The sequence below is a fragment of the Cydia splendana genome, chromosome 5, assembly GCF_910591565.1.
Source record: "Cydia splendana chromosome 5, ilCydSple1.2, whole genome shotgun sequence".
NCBI classification, from domain to species: Eukaryota; Metazoa; Arthropoda; class Insecta; order Lepidoptera; family Tortricidae; genus Cydia; species Cydia splendana.
The window spans coordinates 1,932,856-1,956,263 of record NC_085964.1 but is presented as its reverse complement, the minus strand read 5'-3'; the positions used below and the strand labels follow the sequence as shown (position 1 = coordinate 1,956,263).

The 23,408-nt window shown below is 37.3% G+C and overlaps 1 protein-coding gene across 1 annotated transcript in view; it reads right to left on the bottom strand.

Annotated features, from left to right (window-relative positions):
- The window catches only part of LOC134790328 (uncharacterized), a 42,330-nt gene that overhangs the window by 12,736 nt on the left and 6,186 nt on the right, over window positions 1-23,408 (bottom strand). Inside the window, exons 5-7 of the mRNA XM_063761097.1 lie at window positions 5,418-5,606; window positions 5,153-5,311; window positions 4,725-4,832 (exon numbers count right to left, since the gene is read on the bottom strand). Of these exons, the coding sequence (XP_063617167.1) occupies window positions 4,725-4,832; window positions 5,153-5,311; window positions 5,418-5,606 (456 nt within the window). The remainder of the gene's footprint in view (window positions 1-4,724; window positions 4,833-5,152; window positions 5,312-5,417; window positions 5,607-23,408) is intronic.

The window sequence follows — 23,408 nt, the reverse complement described above, 5'->3', positions numbered from 1 at the left end:
TTTTAGTAGTATTGTTCTATCCGATATTGGATCGGACTATGTGAAAACGCTCTAATTGTGAATTGTGAGTATTGTCACAGAATAAATAATAGTACCTACTACCGTACAGAAAGGAAACTTCCTACAAAAACGAAGTTTGACAGCGGTTCAGGGTCGAATCATGCTGTCCCTTTCTAATATATGGCGCTATCACTTTCGGCTATTTACGGTTGTCAAAATTCAAGCCATTAACTTATCTGTGGTCGTGCACGCAAAGGGACGTCAAGTTGTGTCTACCCTAATAATTGCTCGGAGCAATGCTGAGCCGAGCGAAGCCGAGTTTGGCCGAAGTCAGGAGTTTCGCACCCCTGGTATTGTGACATAATTCGAAGCGCATCTCGCTCGGACCAATAAAATACGAGTATATAAATAGCGTGCACTGCGAGTCATGTAGATTACCTCACTGATTCTATACGTGAAGTATTTTATGCAAAAATGCCAAAGAACTGAGGTAACATTTTTATAGTTTATTTATATTCAATGCTATATTTAATGACGAGACTTCCAAGGAGGCAGACTAATTGTTATCATTAGCAAATTTCGCAAACAAATTGTTCCCACGCATAAAAGCCGTAACAGCCATTCGAAAACTAGTTTGAATATGGAATTTAGTGTGTGAGAATACGGTAATTGATTGGATGCGTTTTCCAACGGCTTTTGCGGCTGTTTGGATAACAGACCGGTTTTATGTTTGTTATTGAAAACTAGCGAGGAATTCATTTGGCATCTTAATGGTATCACCCTGGTATTCAATTCTTATTAACTCATTTATCACGTTTTTTTTTAAATTACGAATACATATAAATTCCAACAGAGCTCTCCAATTCTAAATACCATTGCCAATGATATTCTCATGTCTTTCCTCATTATTTTCTAGCCTGGTTATTCGTTTTTCATTAGTGACATGAATTATTTTCATCTTTTTCCTGATGTCAGCCGGAAAACTGTTGCGTATCAGGTCATCAACAGTATCAATACAGTACTTTACCGGCTCGGTGATTTGCATGAATCAGTGCATCATTGTTATGCTTCGACATCTAATAAACTAATAACACAGAATTATGACACGGGGTAAACCCGATAGAGAACAAACACGTGCAGTTCGCGGAGATGATCTGTGGTAAACAAGTTACTGGTAACTGATTGTAAACCTTATTTTTTAAATGGCGGCAAGGGAGTGTAATTAAAATTCCGCCAGAATTCGGTTCAGTGAGCATTCATTTGAACACGGAATGTTGTTTTTAATTAAACTTTTACTTTAGATCTCGTTTTCGAAGGTCGTTTCTTTGCGCTCTTTATTGCGTCTTATCTTAAATTCATTCAATAAATTATGCGTGACGATTTTGACCTGTTTACCTAAACGTCCTTGGTGAATTCAAATTAAGGTGTTAAATAAAACTTATAAATAATTAATCATGACCTCTGTCTGGGTCAATTGTATATCTAATACTAAAACAAATAAAATCCGACAAAATAAAAAAATAACTTTATTAAGTAAAACTGTGTGAATGTAGGTACATATTTACAGGCTACCTACCTATCTTACTTAATACAGTAAAACCTGGATAATTGCAATCTCAAGGGACCGGCAATTTTTTGTCAATTAACCAGGTTTTTCATTTAAGCAGGTCGTGCCAATTAACGAGGTTCAAAAAATCGTTGTGTCAATTATAGAGGTTTTCATTAATAGAGGTTGCGTTCTGACAAATTTCTTTTATGGAGGTGCAAATAACCATTGAAAGTAGATTTACAAGCTTACTTTCTGGGTTTCTGGTCTATAACTTGCACTTTTATACTGCCTACATTAATTACTACTTTATTTTCTTATTAATCATTTGGGTTTTAAAAATTCCCTTGAATTGTAGAAAAAAGTTTTATTGGAATGTAAAAAGCATACTTTGGTTTTGATTTAATCAAAACTATTTCATCTACCTACCTATTTGGCTGTGATAGATATTAGATACCCAATAAATAAATTGAATTCTGGATGAAGATTTAAAATAAAATGATCATTGCTATTAAAATATTGTTTCTGCTGTATACAACTACATTTTTTCAATTACAGAGGTAATCAATAAGTCTCGTTTCAATAATAGAGGTAATAAGATAAGATAAGATAAGATAAGATATCGTTTATTTGCGTGAATTATGGTAGCTAACAGATGTTACATAGTTTTTATAGGTCACGACATAATTCAGCCGAAAATGACGGCATGCAAATATTACAGCCTTAAACACTAATTATCAAGCTTGCAAATTATACCATTAAGACATTTATACACATTTGGAGTTGGATTTGCATTTGGAATGCCCACATAAAATAAATAATAATAGAAGCAATGTCAAGTTATAAAAGAAATTAAATTAAAAATTAATAACAATTGTCAACATGCACAAAACAAAATGAAAATAAATTTATTCAACATGCATTCAGGTAAGTAAATTATTTACATTTATGTAAGAAGAGCTAAAATAACGGATTTCTTTAGCACAGTGTCAATTATAGAGGTCTTAGTTGCGATGTGGTCAATTACAGAGGCAAAATTACGAAAAGCAATAAAATCTAAATTGCAATTATAGAGGCTCCAAACTTTCAATTATAGAGGCCTTTTGGTCTCAAGGGACCGGGACCGGACCTTTGGTTGCAATTATTAAGGTTTTCCATTTATCCAGGTGCCAATTAACCAGGTTTCACTGTATATGTACTTTTGCGTAATGCTTAGGTGTATACTTACATAATTATTATAAGTAACACAAAATATTACAGGTAGTAAATCAATGCTTTTCGAACCAGTGATTTTTTTAAGAAAGTGAAAATAAAAATTTCACAATCTTAAACTCACAAAACTTTCAGTTTTTCCAGTGACGGCTGAAGTGATTTGTATGATTACAAATTATACGCTATGTTTCCAAAGTAAGAGAAAACTCTCATGCTGTCTGTAGTTAATTTAAAGTACTTATTCACCATAATCTCGTCTTAAGTGCTTAAATATGCTAACTGATGGTGCATCAATTCAGTTCAGCAATCAAAATATTTTTAAAATGATTTCTGTTTTTTTTGTTGCCAATTTCCAGCCTCATATGGTAAATAATGTTAGGTATTAGAAAAGCTACTAGCATGTTTATTACCTCGTAATGATAGTTGGAATTTTAAATTAGTTCGTAAAATCTAATAGTTGTGTATAAGTAGGTTACGTACTTTCGTAGGTGCCGAGTATTCTCTTAAAATCTTAGAATGATATTATGTAGCTTCCTACGCCCTTGAGGCATGACGCTGGAATGGACCGGCTTGCTTGGTGTCGCTACTTTATGTCATCAGCATAAGTAGAACAATTTGTGGTCACTAGGGCATGCAGTACCGGTTCCGGTACCAAGAATTTCATTTCCCGGTTCTGGGCATGGCTGGAACCGGGATTCCCGGTTCTTCCCGGTTCTCAAGGCATATTAAGATTATACTTAAGAAATTGTTTGTGTTAGTGTACAATCTTTATGAATGACTTATTTTCATATAAATTATTACATGCGTATTGATAAATGACTTATTTTATCAAAAAATCTAGCGTTCCAACCTATTTTACGAAACCAACCTGCACACGGCCCTCTACAGTTTGAGACTTTGCCTATGCTCGCTCACATTTTTGTAAATCTTCCGCTACGCCCCTTTGGAAATTCCCAATACCTAATCACTACAAGTCAATATTATTGCACGCGCTTTCATCGCAAAACCTTGGCTATAGGCTAGAGCCACCAGCCCTGCGAATCGCTGGTTTACCTCCGCCTGATGGGCATGGCATTACGAGTTACACGGGAGGCCCCGTAGTCGATGCACTCAGCACTATGACCCGACCACGGATTTTTTTCATATAAAACCAACTTCCTAGAAAGAAAGATGAATATTCGAATATACCTAATATCCTACTTACTCGAGCCAAAACGTAATATCGATTGGAATACCTACTTTACCAGGTTAATTTGTCGGGTTATTTGGGTCCCCCGTTTCATAGCAACATTATTACTTAAATGTGATTTAATGTCCCGAGCTAAAGTACTAGTATTAAAATGGGAATAAATACGCATATTGATGAGAACCGGGAAGTACCGGTACCGGGTCTTCAGTACCGGTTCTTTCGACACAATGAAATTCCCGGGAATTTCCGGGAATTTGAGAACTGGGAATTCCCGGGAGCATGCCCTAGTGGTCACACACACAGTGATAGATACAACAAACTAAAATGTATCATTATCATCCATTAGAAATTCACCTGCAGGACAGTTATGTTCCTGGCGAGTTCGAGGATCCGCTCCTCACATCACGTAATAAACTCATTAATAGTTACCTGAGGAGGTCAATGGCTGCTTACAGCACTTGGCTTCAAGGGAAACAACCGTACTGCGTATGCAGCTTCGCTAGAGCTTGGGAGCCGTATTGCCTCCTTGACTCACTTCTAAACCACCAGCATTGGATCTGATAAACACAGTAATAGGGATAAGTAGTTACCTAGCGAGGTCGATGGCAGGCTGCAGCACTGTTGTACTGCCGTACTAGTGAAGCTAGGAGCCCTAGCACCTCTAGGCTTACTTCTCCCCATCACCGTAAGAAAAACAAATTTATTTGGACAATAGTTATCTGGCGCGATCAATGGCAGGCTAAAGCAGTTGGCTCCAACTTGGACCCTCTAAGGTACCGGACTCGTAATGGGCTAAGGTGCTGCGCATATAGCTGTACTATAAAGCCACTAGCGTTCGCCGCGCTCCACTCTAGTTCACTCCCTCCCTCTCTAACACCGTTGAACCTGATAAACACATTAGGGACAAAAAGAATAACAACAAAGAAGAAAGGACAACAGTCACCTGGCGAGGTCTATGGTCGGTTGTAGCACCTGGCTCCAAGGCAACGCACCATACCGCGCATGCAGCTACGCCAGCGCTACCAGTAGCCGCGGCACGCTCCCCTGGTCCAGTCCTCCCCACTCCATGAGCGTGGGGCCTTCATCGCGCGCGGTGCGGTATCTATACTAGCCGCGTTCCACTCTAGTTCACTCCCTCTCTAACACCGTTGAACCTGATAAACACATTAGGGACGAAAAAGAACAACAAAGAAGGGACAAGTCACCTGGCGAGGTCTATGGTCGGTTGTAGCACCTGGCTCCAAGGCAACGCCCCATACCGCGCATGCAGCTGCGCCAGCGCTACCAGTAGCCGCGGCACGCTCCCCTGGTCCGCTCCTCCCCACTCCATGAGCGTGGGGCCTTCATCGCGCGCGGTGCGGTATCTGTACTAGCAGCGTTCCACTCTAGTTCACTCCCTCTCTAACACCGTTGAACCTGATAAACACATTAGGGACAAAAAATAACAACAAAGAAGAAGGGACAAGTCACCTGGCGAGGTCTATGGTCGGTTGTAGCACCTGGCTCCAAGGCAACGCTCCATACCGCGCATGCAGCTGCGCCAGCGCTACCAGTAGCCGCGGCACGCTCCCCTGGTCCGGTCCTCCCCACTCCATGAGCGTGGGGCCTTCATCGCGCGCGGTGCGGTTGTGGTACTCCCAGTAGAGGAGGCTTCCGCTCCTGAGGAAGAAAATTTGGTTTGTAAAAGGCCATTAATTAAAAGCGAATGTTTGATTAAACCAGTTGCTCTATGCACAGTTACATACACTGCTTTTTTATCACACATAGCTGCTGAAGAGTCAGGAACCACATGTTACGATCATGTAACAGCTTCAGAGAAAGAGTGAAATGCAGAGATCTCTACCCTGTCTAACGTATATAACGTACGTAGATCGGAGTGTACTATACCGATACGAGTAATTATCTGTCATTTAAAGCAAAATTAGAATATAAGGTCCCGTTAACACTTTTAGGATACGGAACCCTATAAAAGTTCGCTGCTACTGTTTTATATCTCATTTTGTTTCTTCTCTCACTCATGTCCTGATTTGGCAAGATGAAAAGTGAAAGGATGTGGTTGTTGCCCTTAAGTGTATTCATAAGTGAAGGGACGAAACGAAAGTAAGTCACTTCAGGTGTTATGTAAGTACAGTTTGCCCTCGAATTCCGTAAATTTGGGGCCTTAGGGACTCTGGGAGGGACGGCTGAGGGTTCGTAATTAAAGGGGGTTTTTCGCTTTTTCTTTATAAATACTTAGTGTGAACCAACTTTGTTCTTACAGAAAGGAGGCCTTACCGAATTATGAAAATTAAAATTAATTTGTGTGTTTTTATTTTTTAAGACATTATGTGTCATGTTCAAGCCAGTATCGTCTAGCTCGCACCAGTTATAAATAAACAGATGAAGAATATATTTCAAATATCGTATTGACCTTAATTTTACTGCAGCACACTACTAAATTAATGTACGTATGTATTTCTCTATTTATTTCCCAAAGAAATTGCGGGACTGTGGGACTGACAGAGGCTGAAGATATATTATGATGATATCAGTCAGTTGACCGACGGCATGAATCGTTTTACCAGTGTTATGTGCTCATAACAGTATGAGTAACACTCAGGAGGCCGATTATATTTTAAAAATGTGATAAGGTCCACTGATTAATGCGAGCGACATGCTCAATGAGACGACGACACGTGATCGCATTTCGTAAGGAACGAACGTCTACCCGCCGAATTAAGAACTGAAATATCTGACGAAGCATTTGAACGTCAACTGAGGAACTTTTTATTGAATAACCCATTATATTCTTGTTGGCATTGTATAATATTATAATTATTGACGATCATAATGTAAATTCATATAGATTAGCGTAAGAATTATTTATACTGTAATTTATCATTATGAAATAAATAAACTAAACTAAACTAAACTAAGGACCAATTACCATTGTTCCACCCAGTTAACCAAGTTTGATAACTGGTTATGTATGTAAACCATTTCTTCCGCAGAGAAAACCAGTTGTATGAGTACAACTGGTTATCTCTGCGGAAGAAATGGTCTACATAGATAACCAGTTATCATTAGCGGCTTGTTTGGTGCAACGGCGCACTCAATGTCGTGTCAAAATAAACTAAAATCGGTAGCCTGATTCAGACTTAACAATTTCTTATTATTTTGACCTGGTTTTGATACTAACTTGTAGATCGCTCACGCTGATTGGTGTATGCAAAATGAAGTGAAAATCGTGCGTGAAATGTGCACCAAGACGATTGTCAAGGTATCAAAACTAGTTCAATACCATAATAAATTGTTTAATTAGAATTCGCGTCCTGACTGAATTTCGTGAGGACCAAATTAGCATTAGCGGTTCACGGTGATTGGTACAACGGCGCTCGCAGATTCAAGGACGTGTCAAAACAAAATCGTCGAATTGGCCCCCAGTAGGTACATGCTCGTATGTAGTGCATAATTATTTTCCATCGTATTTTCACAGAAACGTACGACGTGTCTTGCTATTTCAGTCAGTCTCGCAATAAAAAGTAATGAGGTTGACTGAAGTATAGTCTGTATTTTTAGGTATTTAAAAAAAAGTAAACAAACAATTTGTACATTTTCGGGTAGTTATAACATTTATTGGTTAACAAACCAAATACAAAACCGCCTGGATCAGTCACTGAACGACCTGACTTTAACCTACATTATTTGATCATGTAATGTTTTCATACTCTCAACTGACTTACGGAGCCATTTGAGGGTAGATTTTATTTACTTTTATTTAAACATGACAAATACGAACGTTTATGTGAAAATACTATGGAAAACAATTATGCACTACATCTGTCCACGCCGTAGACGCCCGCGCGGTATTTAAATAGGTGCCCACAAATTATCCATAACGGCGATTTTATGGCGTGCGTCAGCAACGAACATTCGTGAACGGGACAATAACAATAAATTAATTAATGACAATTATCCTCTCTTTAAACACTCGGTACATACGTGATGTGTTAATACAATATGTAGGTAACTAGATAGATACGTGGAGTGTATAGTTAAGGTACCGTCCGGTTTCAGACTGTATCTGCCGTAATACTGCGCGATATTACTGCCGACTGCATTGCTGCTGCAAAGAGAATAGAGTGTATTGTATAGAGAGTTAATGTCATAGTAAATTTTCTAGATGCAATAAATTTACTGCCATGAAACTAAAAATGAAAATGTATAAAAACATCAAAAAACGTATATTTATATGGATAAATGATTTTATATTTTTTAGAACGCCAGATGACTTTGACTCATGTTCTTTCTGATATGTGTTAAAATTGTTAAATATCAAACGGTGTCGCCAACGCCATCTACCCCAGTATAGGCCAAAGGTGTATCTATTCAAGAATAACTTTTTTTGATTTCCGAGGCACGTTTTTTCCTTTGACCATGACCATGACCTTTCCTTAGATCATGATATACTTATCTTATACGGAGTTAAGTACATATGTCTTTGGCTGCTGCAAATGTTATAAAATCGATGTCGCTGCCCGGATTTTTGACCTTAACTTGATAAATCAATTTTAGGTAATTGAATAGGTGTAGATACCTAATTATTTTGGGAACTGCATTAAATCACATTCGTCTGGCATGGTCATGGTAAGGTGACATTATCCGGACCTGTTTTGTGTTCCAAAATTATATTGTTTTCCATATGGTGATTGTGTGTCTGGTAGGTATTTAGGCATGATTGGCAATGATAATATCAATGATGAAACGTATAAAAATAATTGAAATATGTGTGATGATCGCAAGGTTGGTTTATAGGTATGTTGTAGTTGATATTCTTTTTGTGATATTAGTCAGCAAACGAGCAATAACGGCGCCAATTATCGAGATTACCTAGTTGCCAAGCAGACCCCATGTTCCCATGAGCTGTGGCAAAATGCCAGGATAACGCGAAGATGATGATGAGTCAGCAAACGGCAGACGAGTCCCTTGATGGGAAGAGGTTACAGTCGCCTGTATCGCAGTGAACAGTGAACACAATATTTTGAGCACCTCGACCACTCCGATATATCTGATGACGACTGGATATCAACATCGACTGGCAACATCGTAGGAGCCACTTATACGATGTCGACCCTTGAGAACTTGAGAGAACCTAGTAGCACAAAGTAGGTAACTCATTTCACATTCTGCACGTTTTAGGAAGAAACGAGCGAGATGCCAGCTTACTCTTGGTGTGCCATGTATCTAAGAAGTGAGAACGAGCTTTGCTTTTTTGGTTTGATTTTTGCAATCCCTCTTTTTTGGTAGAAAAAGTATCTATATTTATGTTGACAGTTTGGTTTGCGGTGACTGTTGATACCTGCCTAGACCATATATCTATGATGATATGACTATGCTATTCCCATACGCAGCGCAAGTGTTATTTATACGTCATAATTTCATAGAAGTTTGACGTTTAATATAACACTTGCACTGCCTGTGCTATCAAAATCGTTGCAGACTAGTCTTGGTCTAACTCTAGGCAGAGATATATATAACTCCGTATAAGGTAAATAAAGTCTAAGAAACGTGCCTCGGAAATCAAGAAAAAGTCATTCTCGAATAGATGGCGCCATACCTTTGGCCTATTCTCGGCTAGATGGCGTTGACGACATCGTTTGATATTTAACAATTTTAACACATATTAGTGAAAGAACATGGGTCAGTATTAGCTAGTTTGTTAGTGCACGACACCTTGCACTTTGTGACTATGCGCTGAAACTTGGCACAGTTGATTCTTAGCTGGTCATGAGCAGATACAGACCGGGATACCTCGAGAGCCACGTCTAATTTAGTGGGGGGGAGGGGGAAGTTCGACGCCGCCGCGCTTCACTTGGAGCAACATTTCTCTAAAACTGTACCTATTAGGGCATGTGATATATCATTTTCGGTTAAATTAAGGATGAGAAATTTTTTTTTGGAACCAAAACAACGCACTTCCTAACACAAAAAAACATAATGTAGAAAAGACAAAAAACGTATCTTGGATTTTTTCATAATTACCAATTTTTTTTTTAAGTGTAGTAGGAATCTGAAAACAAAAAATATAGTTGTGAAGCTACACTTATTACGTTTAAGAAAATATATAGTTTATTATACAAAACTGTTGTTACATAAGAGATAAAAAATAATATTAAGCGTGGGCCAGAGTGATCTCAATACAAAATATTATTAATGTAGGAAACTTACTTATAATTTGTTCTACAATCGTTTATTTTTTTAGTTTTTCGTAAATAACTCGTAAACGGTAGCCCACAGCAAAAAAATATCTGTTACGTAAATAATCTGTTTCAGATTTCTTATAAAATAAGTGCTACTTTTTTCCACTAAGATCAATATTAAAAAAAATATTGAAGGGAGAAAATAAATACTAAGGTCCTCTTTTTTAGTCATTCGTAAATAACTCGTAAAGGATGGCCAATAGCAAAAAATATTTTAACAAAGAATAATTAGCATAAAATGTCCTACAAAAAAGGTTATTCAAACTTTTTCGCTAGGATCAATATTTAAAAAGGGGACCTTAGAATTTATTTTCACTCTTTAATATCGTTTTTAATATTGATCCTAGCGAAAAAGTTCGAATGACCTTTTTTGTAGGAAATTTTATGTAAATTATTCATGTACTAAAAATTTTTTTGCTATTGGCCTTCGTTTACGAGTTATTTACGAATGACTAAAAAAGGGGACCTAAGTATTTATTTTCTCCCTTCAATATTTTTTTAAATATTGATGGTAGCGAAAAACAGTAGTACTTATTTTATAAGAAATCTGAAACAGATTATTTACGTAAAAGATATTTTTTTGCAGTGGGCTACCGTTTACGAGTTATTTACGAAAAACAAGAAAAATAAACGATTGTAGAACAAATTATAAGTAACTTTCCCACATTCATAATATTTTGTATTGAGATCACTCTGACCCACGCTTAATATTATTTTTTATCTCCCATTTATCAACAGTTTTGTATATTAAACTATATATTTTCTTAAACGTTATAAGTGTAGCTTTACGACTGTATTTTTTGTTTTCAGATTCCTGCTACACTTTAAAAAAAAATGGTAATTATGAAAAAATCAAAAATACGTTTTTTAGTCTTTTCTACTTTATGCTTTTTCAACCGACGAAAATGAAAAACCGGAGGAGGTTCTCAAGTCGACGCGTATATTTTTTTTTTTTTTTTATGTATGACCACGCATAACTTTTTACAGAGATGTTCGATTTTGATAATTATTTTTTTATTGGAAAGGGTATACCCCGAAGTTGGTCCCATATAAATTTGGAAAAAAAAATCCAACCTGAAGGGTAGGAAAATAGGGGATGATTGATTTTTTCACTCACCGATTGTAACGTATGACCACGCATAACCTTTTATCAACCGACGAAAATGAAAAACCGGAGGAGGTTCTCAAGTCGACGCGTATATTTTTTTTTTTTTTTTTATGTATGACCACGCATAACTTTTTACAGAGATGTTCGATTTTGATAATTATTTTTTTATTGGAAAGGGTATACCCCGAAGTTGGTCCCATATAAATTTGGAAAAAAAAATCGAACCTTAAGGGTAGGAAAATAGGGGATGATTGATTTTTTCACTCACCGATTGTAACGTATGACCACGCATAACCTTTTACAGAGTAGTCGTAATAATAATAAAAAATTGGAAAAAAATCCTACCCTAAGGGTGGGAAAATAGGGGTAATTTATTTATATTACATAACAAAATAATAGTTAAAGTAGGATTATTAATATAACAGTTAATAGCTAAAGCAAGGTAGGTAGCTATTTTAAAAGTAATCAAAAATTAAGCATGTAATAATTTGTATAAATTATAGCCACAGAAAATTATAAAATAAAAACTTTTTAACAAAAAAAATAACCGCCGAAAAAAACTAAAAGGAAATAAAAAAACCGGCACTAACACGAAACGAGTCGACCAACAAAAACAATAGCACACTGAAAAGAAAAAAATAATTATTTTGTCTTCAATAACGCAAGTGAATACCTATGAACTATGTATATACATACTTCTGAAATCAATCACACAAATCTGCGTATTTATATATTTACAATCTGTTATTTTTGGAGTCGGTGCCAGCCTCAAACAAACTTGAGCACCTTAGTGAAGCACCTGCACCGACTCCAAAAATAACAGATTGTAAATATATAAATACGCAGATTTGTGTGATTGATTTCAGAAGTATGTATATACATAGTTCATAGGTATTCACTTGCGTTATTGAAGACAAAATAATTATTTTTTTCTTTTCAGTGTGCTATTGTTTTTGTTGGTCGACTCGTTTCGTGTTAGTGCCGGTTTTTTTATTTCCTTTTAGTTTTTTTCGGCGGTTATTTTTTTTGTTAGAAAGTGCATTGTTTTTGTTCCAAAACTAGATTCCTCATCCTTAATTTATCCGAAAATGATATATTACATTCCCTAATAGGTATAGTTTTAGAGAAATGTTGCTCCAAGTGAAGCGCGGCAGCGTCGAACTTTCCCCCTCCCCCCCCACTAAATGAGAGGTGGCTCTCGACGGCTCCCGGTCTGTATCTGCTCAAGACCAGCTAAGAATCAACTGTGCCAAGTTTCAGCGCATAGTCTCAAAGTGCAAGGTCCCCATACAACGGTGTGCAGTAACAAAGCAGCTATATGGAACAATAAAAATTAAAAATCATTTATCCGTAAACATATTTTGATTAATTTGTACATTTTCAATTTTATTTTAAGTTTTAATCGTGTGTCGATAGATGGCAGTAAATGTACCGTGACTACAAAATTTACTTTGGCAATAGCTCTCTATACTATCTATATTCTCTTTGCTCTAGGTTAAGTAGTTTTAAGTAATAAAAACTCACTAACGACCGTTTAAGACGGTTACATATGACACCGCCAGTCCGTCAACAATCACAGTAATTACAATTGCAATACACGGATCCGACTCGAGGCCGCAGATAAATCTTGTCGGCGCGGCGGTAGGTGTAAGATAGCTTTCATCATTATTGCGGTGGACTAATTGCCTGTCCGCTGTTCGTAAACAATTTCTAAGAGCGTGTTCATATTGTACGATCCGATATCGGATGTCGGAAGGAAGTACAATGTAAGATATGCATTTAATAAATCATTATTACTAAGAAACGATAAATAACGCAAAAATGGCGGAATTAATGCCAAGGGCACTCTCCTGCAGCTGTTTTTCGCATAGGCGCCTTCCGACATCCGATATCGGAAAGGCGCTTCTGATAAATTCAGCCACGTCGGAGCCCCCAGTCAGCTGTCGGACGGATAATATTTATTTATGTGCGTATTGTATAGGTATAATGCTTGTTGTAGTGTGCGTGACCGTTATAGACGGCGCCCGGGCGCGCCCCCGCGGCCTAACTACGCGGATGTCGGATCCTACATCCGATATCGGATCGGACAATGTGAATACACTCTAACGGTTATAAGAGAGGCGAAGTATTAAAAGACCTAAGCGAAGTATTAAAAGACCAGCGAACTCGGCGCCGTCGGTTGGACAGAGAAGCATGACGGAGTGGCATGATCTTTGGTGTCGGAGGCCAAGATCTACTTCGGGTCCTCGCGCCACAGCGGTAAAAGTAAGAAATATAATTAAGTATAAAGTACCTACATAACATAACACACTAAACAAACACCTACACAATATGGGTAATACTGACAGCCCCATGTGCAGAGAATGCATGGAAGAAGAGGAAACAACAAAACACATACTCCTAGACTGCAAACAGGTAGAAGCATACATGAGCAAATACCTCGTACCTAGGGACTCTGAGAGAGGCAGTCAGCAACCTGAAAACATTGCTAGGCTTCATGGAGGAGCTGGGGTGGTTAGAGTAGCGCTACCTCGTTTCACGCAAAATAGGCACAATGGTTGTCGATTTGCGGAAAATGCCCAGAAGCACTAACTAACTAAGGTACCTACGTAAATGTTATGGAGATTATTTTATACGTCTCAACCTTGTTTCACAGTATGCTCATTAAGGCTCGTGTGTAGTTACGTCAAATTGACGGTTACTCGACTATACTAGTCAACCCTGGCTTGTAGACGTTGATTTGTGAATAGCAGCCCTGATTACACTTCTTGTAATTGTCACTGTCTTTTTATTTATTATATTTGCCTGGGGTCTATGATATAAAAAAGTTCTTCTTGTATTGATAATTTTTAAGATTAGGCAATTAAGTACCTATACTACATTTGTTTGACCAGAATTCAGTTAAAATTTTAGGAGACTTTTTTGATTCTCTCACAGATCATCTGCAATTTATATCTCAAATTCGATAAAAAAAACGAAATAACATAGTGACAAAAGAAAACTATATACCTACATCTGCAAACATATTTAAATATACGTCTTTTATTATATATTTTATACATATAAGTATTGTGTTACACTTCGTGCTGCACAAGATCATGGCCCCGACGGAAGACCAGCGCTAGCCCATGCAGCCAGGCTAGCATCACGCTGAGTCGGGACTATTTCGTGGCTTATAATATAATATATGTTATGTTAAGATGGTCGTACTAGTGCTCGATATGCTAATGCCTAATAGATGACACCCTGCTGTCACCTCTATTGACAATGACTTAAGTTTCATATGACATGTAGGTACTGAGATCACGTCGAGCACCAGTATCACCTTACGTATTGTCGGTATTACCTTCTTCTTTTATTTGGCCTCGAACGCTCTCTATTCTATTCTAAAGATGGAGGAGGCTTTTACCCAAAACCCATGTAATTACTTAAATAAAACAACTGAAAAGAAAAGAAAAGAAAAGAAAACACGGGAAATAAAGCTTAGTAATAATAATTCTATTCTAAATCATCATCATTATTACATCACCACTACGCATGGTTTACGGTTGTACGCTGAAAGCAGTTATAATCGCACCGTGAAATTCACATTACTAGTACCTAAATGTGCACTAAAATACGTCAAATGCATTACAGTGATTTATCATTCAAAACAGCCACGAGTTTAATTCATACCCGATTTTATAGAGGTCATGATCGCGATAAGAAACGCGGCACAGTCAGTGTTTTCTTGTTTATGCATCATGTGCGCACGCAGCGCGTATCAACATCATAAATATACCGCCTTATTACAACGGAGTAAGGTTTAAAGTGAATAGTAAATCTTTGACGTCTGTACACATGCGCATGCGTTGTTTACAAACTGTTATCTGATCGTATGACGCAGTTAGAGCGTCCGGTGCAATAGTTAATTTTAGATATTTAGCATTATGAGCCAGTATAGATGTAAACTTTGTTTTTGCAGTGCATTAGAACTAAACTAAATCGATCTTAATCCCTTTATAGGGCACATTTACAATTAGGTAGGTATTATATGGCAAAAATGACCAGCCTGTAACATCGATCATCTTTTTGTATTGTTTCTTATATCTAAATGCAGAATTTGTACGAATTTAAGACGAAACATGAGCTGAGTTTTAAATATTTTAGGTATATATACCCGTCTCGCTAACGGAAGCGGCACCTAAAAGTAGATAAGGACAAGGCGAAAAATCCTGCGTAAAAATCTCAAAAATCGAGGTTTCGTACTCCTCTGTTTCCTCCTCCAAAACTTAACCAATCGTAACCAAATTTGGAAATCTAAATAATTATGAAATTATCTGTGTCGGACCGTTTTGCTTTTTTGGCTAATTGATATCAGTTTTGAATGCCACGCCTCTCATTGCGGCATAGTCAATTAGGCCATTTTGGCCATCTTTGAAGGGCTCTAGCGCCTTAAAAAACAAAAATATCAAAAAAAGCAAAACGGTCCGACACAGATATGGACAATTTTAATCTGTGTTGAAAAAATCATTGCTCTAGCTTCAAAAACCACGGAGGAAAACGAGGAGTACGTTTGTATGGAGAAATGACCACTCCCGTTGGCTCTTAAGGAGGCGATGAGGCTTTGGCAGCATTCAATTAACTTTATATATTATACAGTTCTTACTTCAGATATTGACTGACAAGACGTAAAAGCCTAAATTACTGAAGATACAACCCTGAAGTTTTTCAGCATACAGGGTGTTTATTCAGCCCTGAACCATATTCTCTCACTGAAAAACTTTTACTGTGGGACCAACGTCGAAATCACAAAAAAGTGTCTGTTTCACACATTTCGGTTGATCCAATGCCAACGTTTTCCATAAAATAACCCAATATTTTTTTACTATTTTTATTGCTGGTCCTATTAGATACTGAGTATTGAGATTTTATAACTCAATCGGCACGTTAATTTTGGCCACAAGTGCTGATAATTTAATAACAGTCGAATGAATGTTATCGGTCTAAAACAGGCCCAAGGGGCGTATGCACACACACCGGACGAGGACAACGAAGTAAACACGCTAATTTGACGAATAGAAACACGATAATTGCTTACACGTGCCAGCGGCAAAATAAACATAATTTGCTGTTTTTGTTATGTCTGATAAAAAAGAAACAATTGTAAAAAAGGCATGTTTTTAACTTTTTACTCGATTGCCGGAAAAGGTTTATGTTTTCCGAGCATATACATATACAGTCAGCAGCAGAAGTTGCTAAGCGGGCCTTGTGTTCAAAATGATCTTGACGCGACTTTATTGTTAAGAGAATAAGAGCGTGTCAAGGTAATTATGAACACCTCGCCCGCATAACAACTTCTGCTGATGACTGTACAAGAACAAACGCTATTTGAATTTGAAATAAATAATAAAAAAAAGGTTGAAGCCTTTTGTTTTGAAATCGAAAGAAAAAAACCCAACTCTGTTCCAATTGAAAATTGTTCAAATAGTAATAAGTACTTCGGGTAGGACCGTGGGCCTTACGAGGATATCGTTTAATCAAGTTTAATGGATTGCAATGTACGTATGAGGTGTAAAATATCCTTCATTTTAAACGTTGACGAGATGCCTGAAATATTTTGACGAGAGTATGCTCTCTAATATCATAAAGGCTACTTGTATTCTGAAATGAATCGACCAAAACTCTAAAAAATAGAATGGCATATATTGTTATTCAATGACATTTTAATGGGGTTGGCAACTGTCAAAGGTTTGCCTAGATGGCGCCATCATAGCTTGCCCCTTTTTCTATGAGATTTGGCTTAAAGAGCTGGCATCCAGGGTATTAAAATAAAAAACCGGGCAAGTGCGAGTCGGACTCGCGCCCGAAGGGTTCCGTACCATAATGCAAAAAAAAAAAAACGAAAAAAAAAGAAAAAATAAAAACGGTCACCCATCCAAGTACTGACCACTCCCGACGTTGCTTAACTTTGGTCAAAAATCACGTTTGTTGTATGGGAGCCCCATTTAAATCTTTATTTTATTCTGTTTTTAGTATTTGTTGTTATAGCGGCAACAGAAATACATCATCTGTGAAAATTTCAACTGTCTAGCTATCACGGTTCGTGAGATACAGCCTGGTGACAGACGGACGGACGGACGGACGGACGGACGGACGGACGGACGGACGGACGGACAGCGAAGTCTTAGTAATAGGGTCCCGTTTTACCCTTTGGGTACGGAACCCTAAAAACAAAAATTTTACACAATTCTAGGGATTGACGGGGCAAGCTATGATGGCGCCATCTGCTAAAAACTTCCACCGGCCAACCCCACTGCGTTTTAAACTATCAGTGTTTCCAAAATTTGCTAAGCATGCCTTATACAATGGCTTCTACGTACATGAATAGGTATTTTTTGTATTTACTAAAGAATAAACAACTCGAGTAGCACAAAGGCTGGTGACGCTCGGTGTTTATTATTTCGGTCTACAATTCTTCTCCCTTGCCACACCATTGCTTCAGAAGACCAGTATGATATTGAGCTCTGAGCAGGCGTGGCTCACTCCGCGATTTCGTAACGTCGCTACAAGTACATGCGGCCCGCACCAATTTTGGTGTCTATCAGTAGCAGTTGCCGCACACCGCTACGGAACGGACGCCTGCTCGCGCTTGCGCCACCTTGCGGTCATATCCGTCGTAATAAACGCGTTTTGTTAGAGAGTGAATTCACTCTCTTCTTCTGTGCTCTGAGTATAGTGTAGCTGTAGCGGATTTTGAGTAAGTATTTCCACTGGTTTGCCTTAACATGGAGCACTGTCGATAGGAATATCGTTTCGCTTCTTTCATTATATTACGCAGATCTATTGTCTCCTCGAGAAAAACACCTGGATACGTACTTAAACTTTAAATATCTGCTCTTGATTTGAGATACTTTCAGTGCATCTTGCTTGCACAAACATATAAGTCACAAAATGAGAAATATTATCAAATCAAGTTGAGATACTTGAAGTTTGAATGCTTGCTGTTATTACGCCGCAAATGTTAGAGATCCAAGCTTCATTTTAAAATCCATGTTCAGGTTTTGTGTAATATTTTTTAAGGTACCAAAGTTTATTCCAAGGTAATTGAAACCGTAATATTGCTATAAATTAAATGACCGTTTTAGCAACATTTTAATTCGAAGGTCCAATTCGACTTCCCAATCTGTCAGGTTTTCTACTATAATAAGAGTTGTTATAGAGCCCGTGCGTGTTGGAAGGTCTGCCATCCCGTGACCTGAATCAAAAGCAAAAACAATTCACGCTTTTAAGCAGGTGCTGCCCCCTACACCAAACGCTGGCTCTATTTCGCATAGTAGGGTTTGCCATCTAGTGGCCAGAATCAAAAAATTAAAACTTGCTACGTGCTTCGCTCATTTTGTCAAAATTATATGCAACTGACACTTTGACTGATATTAGAATAGAGTTCATATCAAATTGTTTTGATTTTCAGAGTACCTACTTTGAAATTTGAATATACCGAATAAAATCGATTTTATAACTTCGTTCTAAGAAAACTTTGTAAATCTTTAGGCTGATCGTAATTTGCGGCTTATGAAAGTATCATAAAGGGTTTACGATAATTATGTATGTATAGGGTTTGCACGACGGATCCGAAATGTATGGAAAGATCCGCGGATCCGGATCCAGATCCGGATAATTTCATACATTTCGGATCCGGATTGCAAACCCTATGTATGTAGTGTAGTGTGGAGTAGGTATGAGAGTAAATAAAATATTGTAATGGTTATTATGTGAGGTACTAATTGAAGTATGGCGTGATAAATAAATTTAAAAATAATCCATAAATGAATAACTCGACCCGCGATAACTTTTTGCCTATAGGAAGTTCATGACCCTCCGCCATTAGTAGTGATAAGAGGGGCCAGGCGAATATGTTCAGTTGTCAGGTTGAACCGTTGCTTTTCAGTGCAACTATCTAAAAATAAATTCATAATTATGACCAATGCGGAGAAGACCGTCTACAGATATAGTGCATAATTGTTTCCATCGTATTTTCTCGGAAACGCTCGTATTTGTTAAGCTAGTTAAGTCAATGTCAGTACTTTTTGTAACGAGACTGACTGAAATAACAAGACACGTTCGTATGTTTCCGTGAAAACACGATGGAAAATAATTATGAACTATATCTGTACAATGCTCTTACAACGCTTCTAACTCTTGCGTTGCTACACATATTCTATTAACAGATGGTCGGTAGAGCACCTACCGCGACCGCAGGCTTTTCCTTTCAGACTGTGTCTGAGCGACGCGCGACATACGAGAGTTCTTGCTCTAAGACGGTCTTCCCAAACAAAAATGTTGACCTTACATGACAATGTCTTTTCCATATTGACTTTATAAACAATTAAGGGGCTGATCTTCTCTGCGGCTATGCAAAGTCAATGGTAAACGTGTTTTATTATATGGTTATAATTTTCATTGTACCTATTTCTAAGCAAAATCTATCTGAATATACTTTTTAGGTCCTATGCTAACCACCGTTTAAATATTCGCTCGTATTGCGTTGCATAATATTCATTGACTACCTTATGGTCCTTCCAAATGGAATGTTAGAGTCGTACTAAACTGATTTGGCAGCTACTTGAACAGAGCTAAGTGAAGAGAGTATCTTTATAAAGGACATATTTTCATAGAATTTTGACATTACCACACTTCGTCATTGCTTCGCCCAGCTCTACCGATCTCAAATAATGTAGGTAAATAAATCACGTTATAAATATGCAAACTGCCTTTGTGCAAAAACCAGATAGAACCAGCACCTGAACAATAGAAAAAAACGTTTGAAGTTCGCATCGGTCCGGAAATAGTAGAGAATCCGCAGACGTTCATTCCACAGTTTAGATGTGCGAGGTAGGAAGTTTCTGGAGAAACGCAACCATCTAACCTCCTAAGGCCCAAGGTCCTACCTATAGCACTTATTCAGTTCGATGAAATTTAAATCATATTCAATTGGAACAGAGTCGCATTTGTTTTGTTTCGTTCAATTTTCAAACAAAACCAAAATCAACTCTATTCCCTGCACGAAAGGTTCAAATTTCAGTGGCAAAATCTGGTCTGGATTTTTCATTGGCATGGCTGGGCCTTAGGAGGCTAAGTGGAGAAGATGGAAATGCTGTCGATGATGATGATGTCGAAAAGAGATGGCGGAAAGTAGCGGCAGGATCTTTTTTATTTATTACTTCCCAAAAATGACTCCCTCGTGTGTTTAAAATTGATTTATGTAAGTACTTACGTATCCGTGTGTAGTAAATTTTACTCAATCGGTCCAGTTGTTTGGAACAAATTGGCTGTACCAGACGGACAGACAGACTAACAAAAGAGTAACCCATAGGGTTTCCGTTTTTTTCTTTCTAGGTACGGAACCCAAAAACAATGTGCCGAATAAATACAGAGACGTAATTTCCAGAAATCTTCAACAATAACCGTAAGTAATGTCTATAGTATTCGTGTCCGGTTCCTAACATCACCAGCGCGGCTATGATGGTCTTTCTTGTCTACCTGACAGCATGATAATAACAGTTCCCGTCTCTTTCAATCCCGTGGTGAGAAAAAGTGACGCTTACTTTATCACGTGAATAACGCCATCCACCATACGCCTTCCGTTGTTTTGTTTTACAAGTTATTTTTGTTTTTGCACTCATCACGTCCTCTCCACATTGCAACAATGTAAACAGCTTAGACAAGTCAAGTAATAATGAACTTTCTCTTCGTGGCATAAGGCTGAAATTTGTGTTAACATGGGATTTATATAAAGTGCAATCATAATCGTTATCGTAATCTCTTTGATAGATAAAGGGTAAAGTGACACTCGTGGTGGCGAGTAATAAGGACAATAAGTACTAATTGCACTCATACTCTGTATCTTTAGGTACTTACTTAATTAAAAGTAAACAAATAATTTGTACATTTTCGGGTAGTTAGGTATAACATTTATTGATTAACCAACCAAATACAAAACCACCTGGATCTGTACTGATCTGGAATCTACCATGGTCTAATAAAACATGGTCTTCCATTCCCAGAGTGACACGCGATTACGTCACAATAACATTGCCACTTTATTTCAACATAACATGTTACATGGGTACATTATACCTATGGTTAATAAGTTAAAATATTTCTTTATAATTTTATAATTTTCATTTATATGTATTTTAGCTTAAATTTTACAATAACACGTCATTTTTAATTACTCGTTAGCAATATCTTCCGATTCACGAAAGAAATTTCAGACTTTCGGGTAATTCTGTTTATACTACTGGCAACACAGGATAGCGCTGGGGACATTTGACAATTCGGATCTAGATAACTTCATGCCCTGACCGTCATCCTTGTCGAACGCGTGTTAATTGTTATTTCCTTCTCGCTCAGTGTCAGCAGTCGCAGTGTTTTCCAAACTTTTCACGTCGTAAGCTTGGTAATTAATGTGTAACTGTGAATTAGTTTTTTAAACGTTTGTCTTGTATAGATAAATAAAGTTTAATTTAATACATTAGATTTGTTTTATTTTACTATGTTTCTACATGAATAACTTAAAATTAATGCCGTTAAAATAATTTTCACCGTTGGTTAAAATTCTCCCACATTTCAAAGTTTGAGAACCTGTAAACAGCATGATGACGTAGGCGCGTGTCAGTTAGGTCATACGCGAATCTCGGAATGGAGTACCAGGCGGAGTATATTATTATACCATGGAATCTACATTACTTGAGCGTGTAATTTTTTCATCTACCCTCAACTGGCTTAAGATTTGAGGATAGATTTTGTTTACTCTTTTTTAAATACCTAATGATACAGACCATAATTTTGATTACGCAATAGTTCGCTAATTAATGATATCCTGATGACAATGACCTTGGCAAAAAGAATAGATAGTATAGAGGGGTCCTGTCATTGTAAATTTTGTAGTCACTGTAAATTTACTGCCATCTATCGACACACGACTAAAACTCAAAATGAAAACGTATAAAGTTATCAAAAAATTTATATATATGGATAAATGATTTTATTATTTTTATATCATTTTGATCAATGTTCATTCACTGATATCTATGTGTTAAAATTGTTAAATATGAAACGGTGTCGTCACGCCATCTAGCCGAGGATAGGCTAAAGGTGTGTGCGCCATCTATTCGAGAATGACTTTTACTTGAATTCCGAGGCACGTTTTGTCCTTAGACTTTATTCGTCTTTGACCTTGGTAAACATTAATGTTAATTGTGATTAGTTATTGACTGACAAATTGTGACATTATACGTAAAAATACTCAGTAGGTACTTACATGGACGTTTAGTTTGTACGATATTTTGGCTGGGGCTACCCCAGATATATTAAGGATGACTCACGTTAGACCGGGCCGTTTTCTATGGAAAGCATCACGTGATCGCCTGTCATGTCATAGAAAAGTAAGCACCGGAAGTTCCGGCCCGGACACGGCCCGGTCTAACGTGAGTTATCCTTTATTTTGCAAGCATCAAAATGAAATATTTTTCCTCAATATTAGAGCCGATAATTTTAGCGAATCTAACCGAGGCGAATCCAAATAAATAGAGTTCTGGGATCAAGTTCAATAGTACTAGAAACAGCATAAATATTTTTTTATAAATTATTCATTTTGAATAAGAGAATTTGCGTTTGAGTCACGTAGAGTTGAATAAACGTATAAGTGTAGGAAAGAAACCTGATACACCACCTGATAAAGCAGTAGCTACTCAGAGTACTCTACCAAATAAATTTATTTTAATATACCTAGACGCATTTAAACTGATGGTAAAATATTTAATAATATTACCAAAGAGAATAGATAGTATAGAGGGGTCCTGTCATAGTAAATTTTGTAGTCACAGTAAATTTACTGCCATCTATCGACACATGACCAAAACTCAAAATGAAAATGTATAAAACTATCAAAAAATTAATATTTATGGATAAATGATTTTATTATTTTTATATCATTTTGACCCATGTTCATTCACTGATACCTATGTGTTAAAATTGTTAAATATGAAACGGTGTCGTCACGCCATCTAGCCGAGGATAGGCCAAAGGTGTATGCGCCATCTGTCCGAGAATTACTTTTTCTTGACGTCC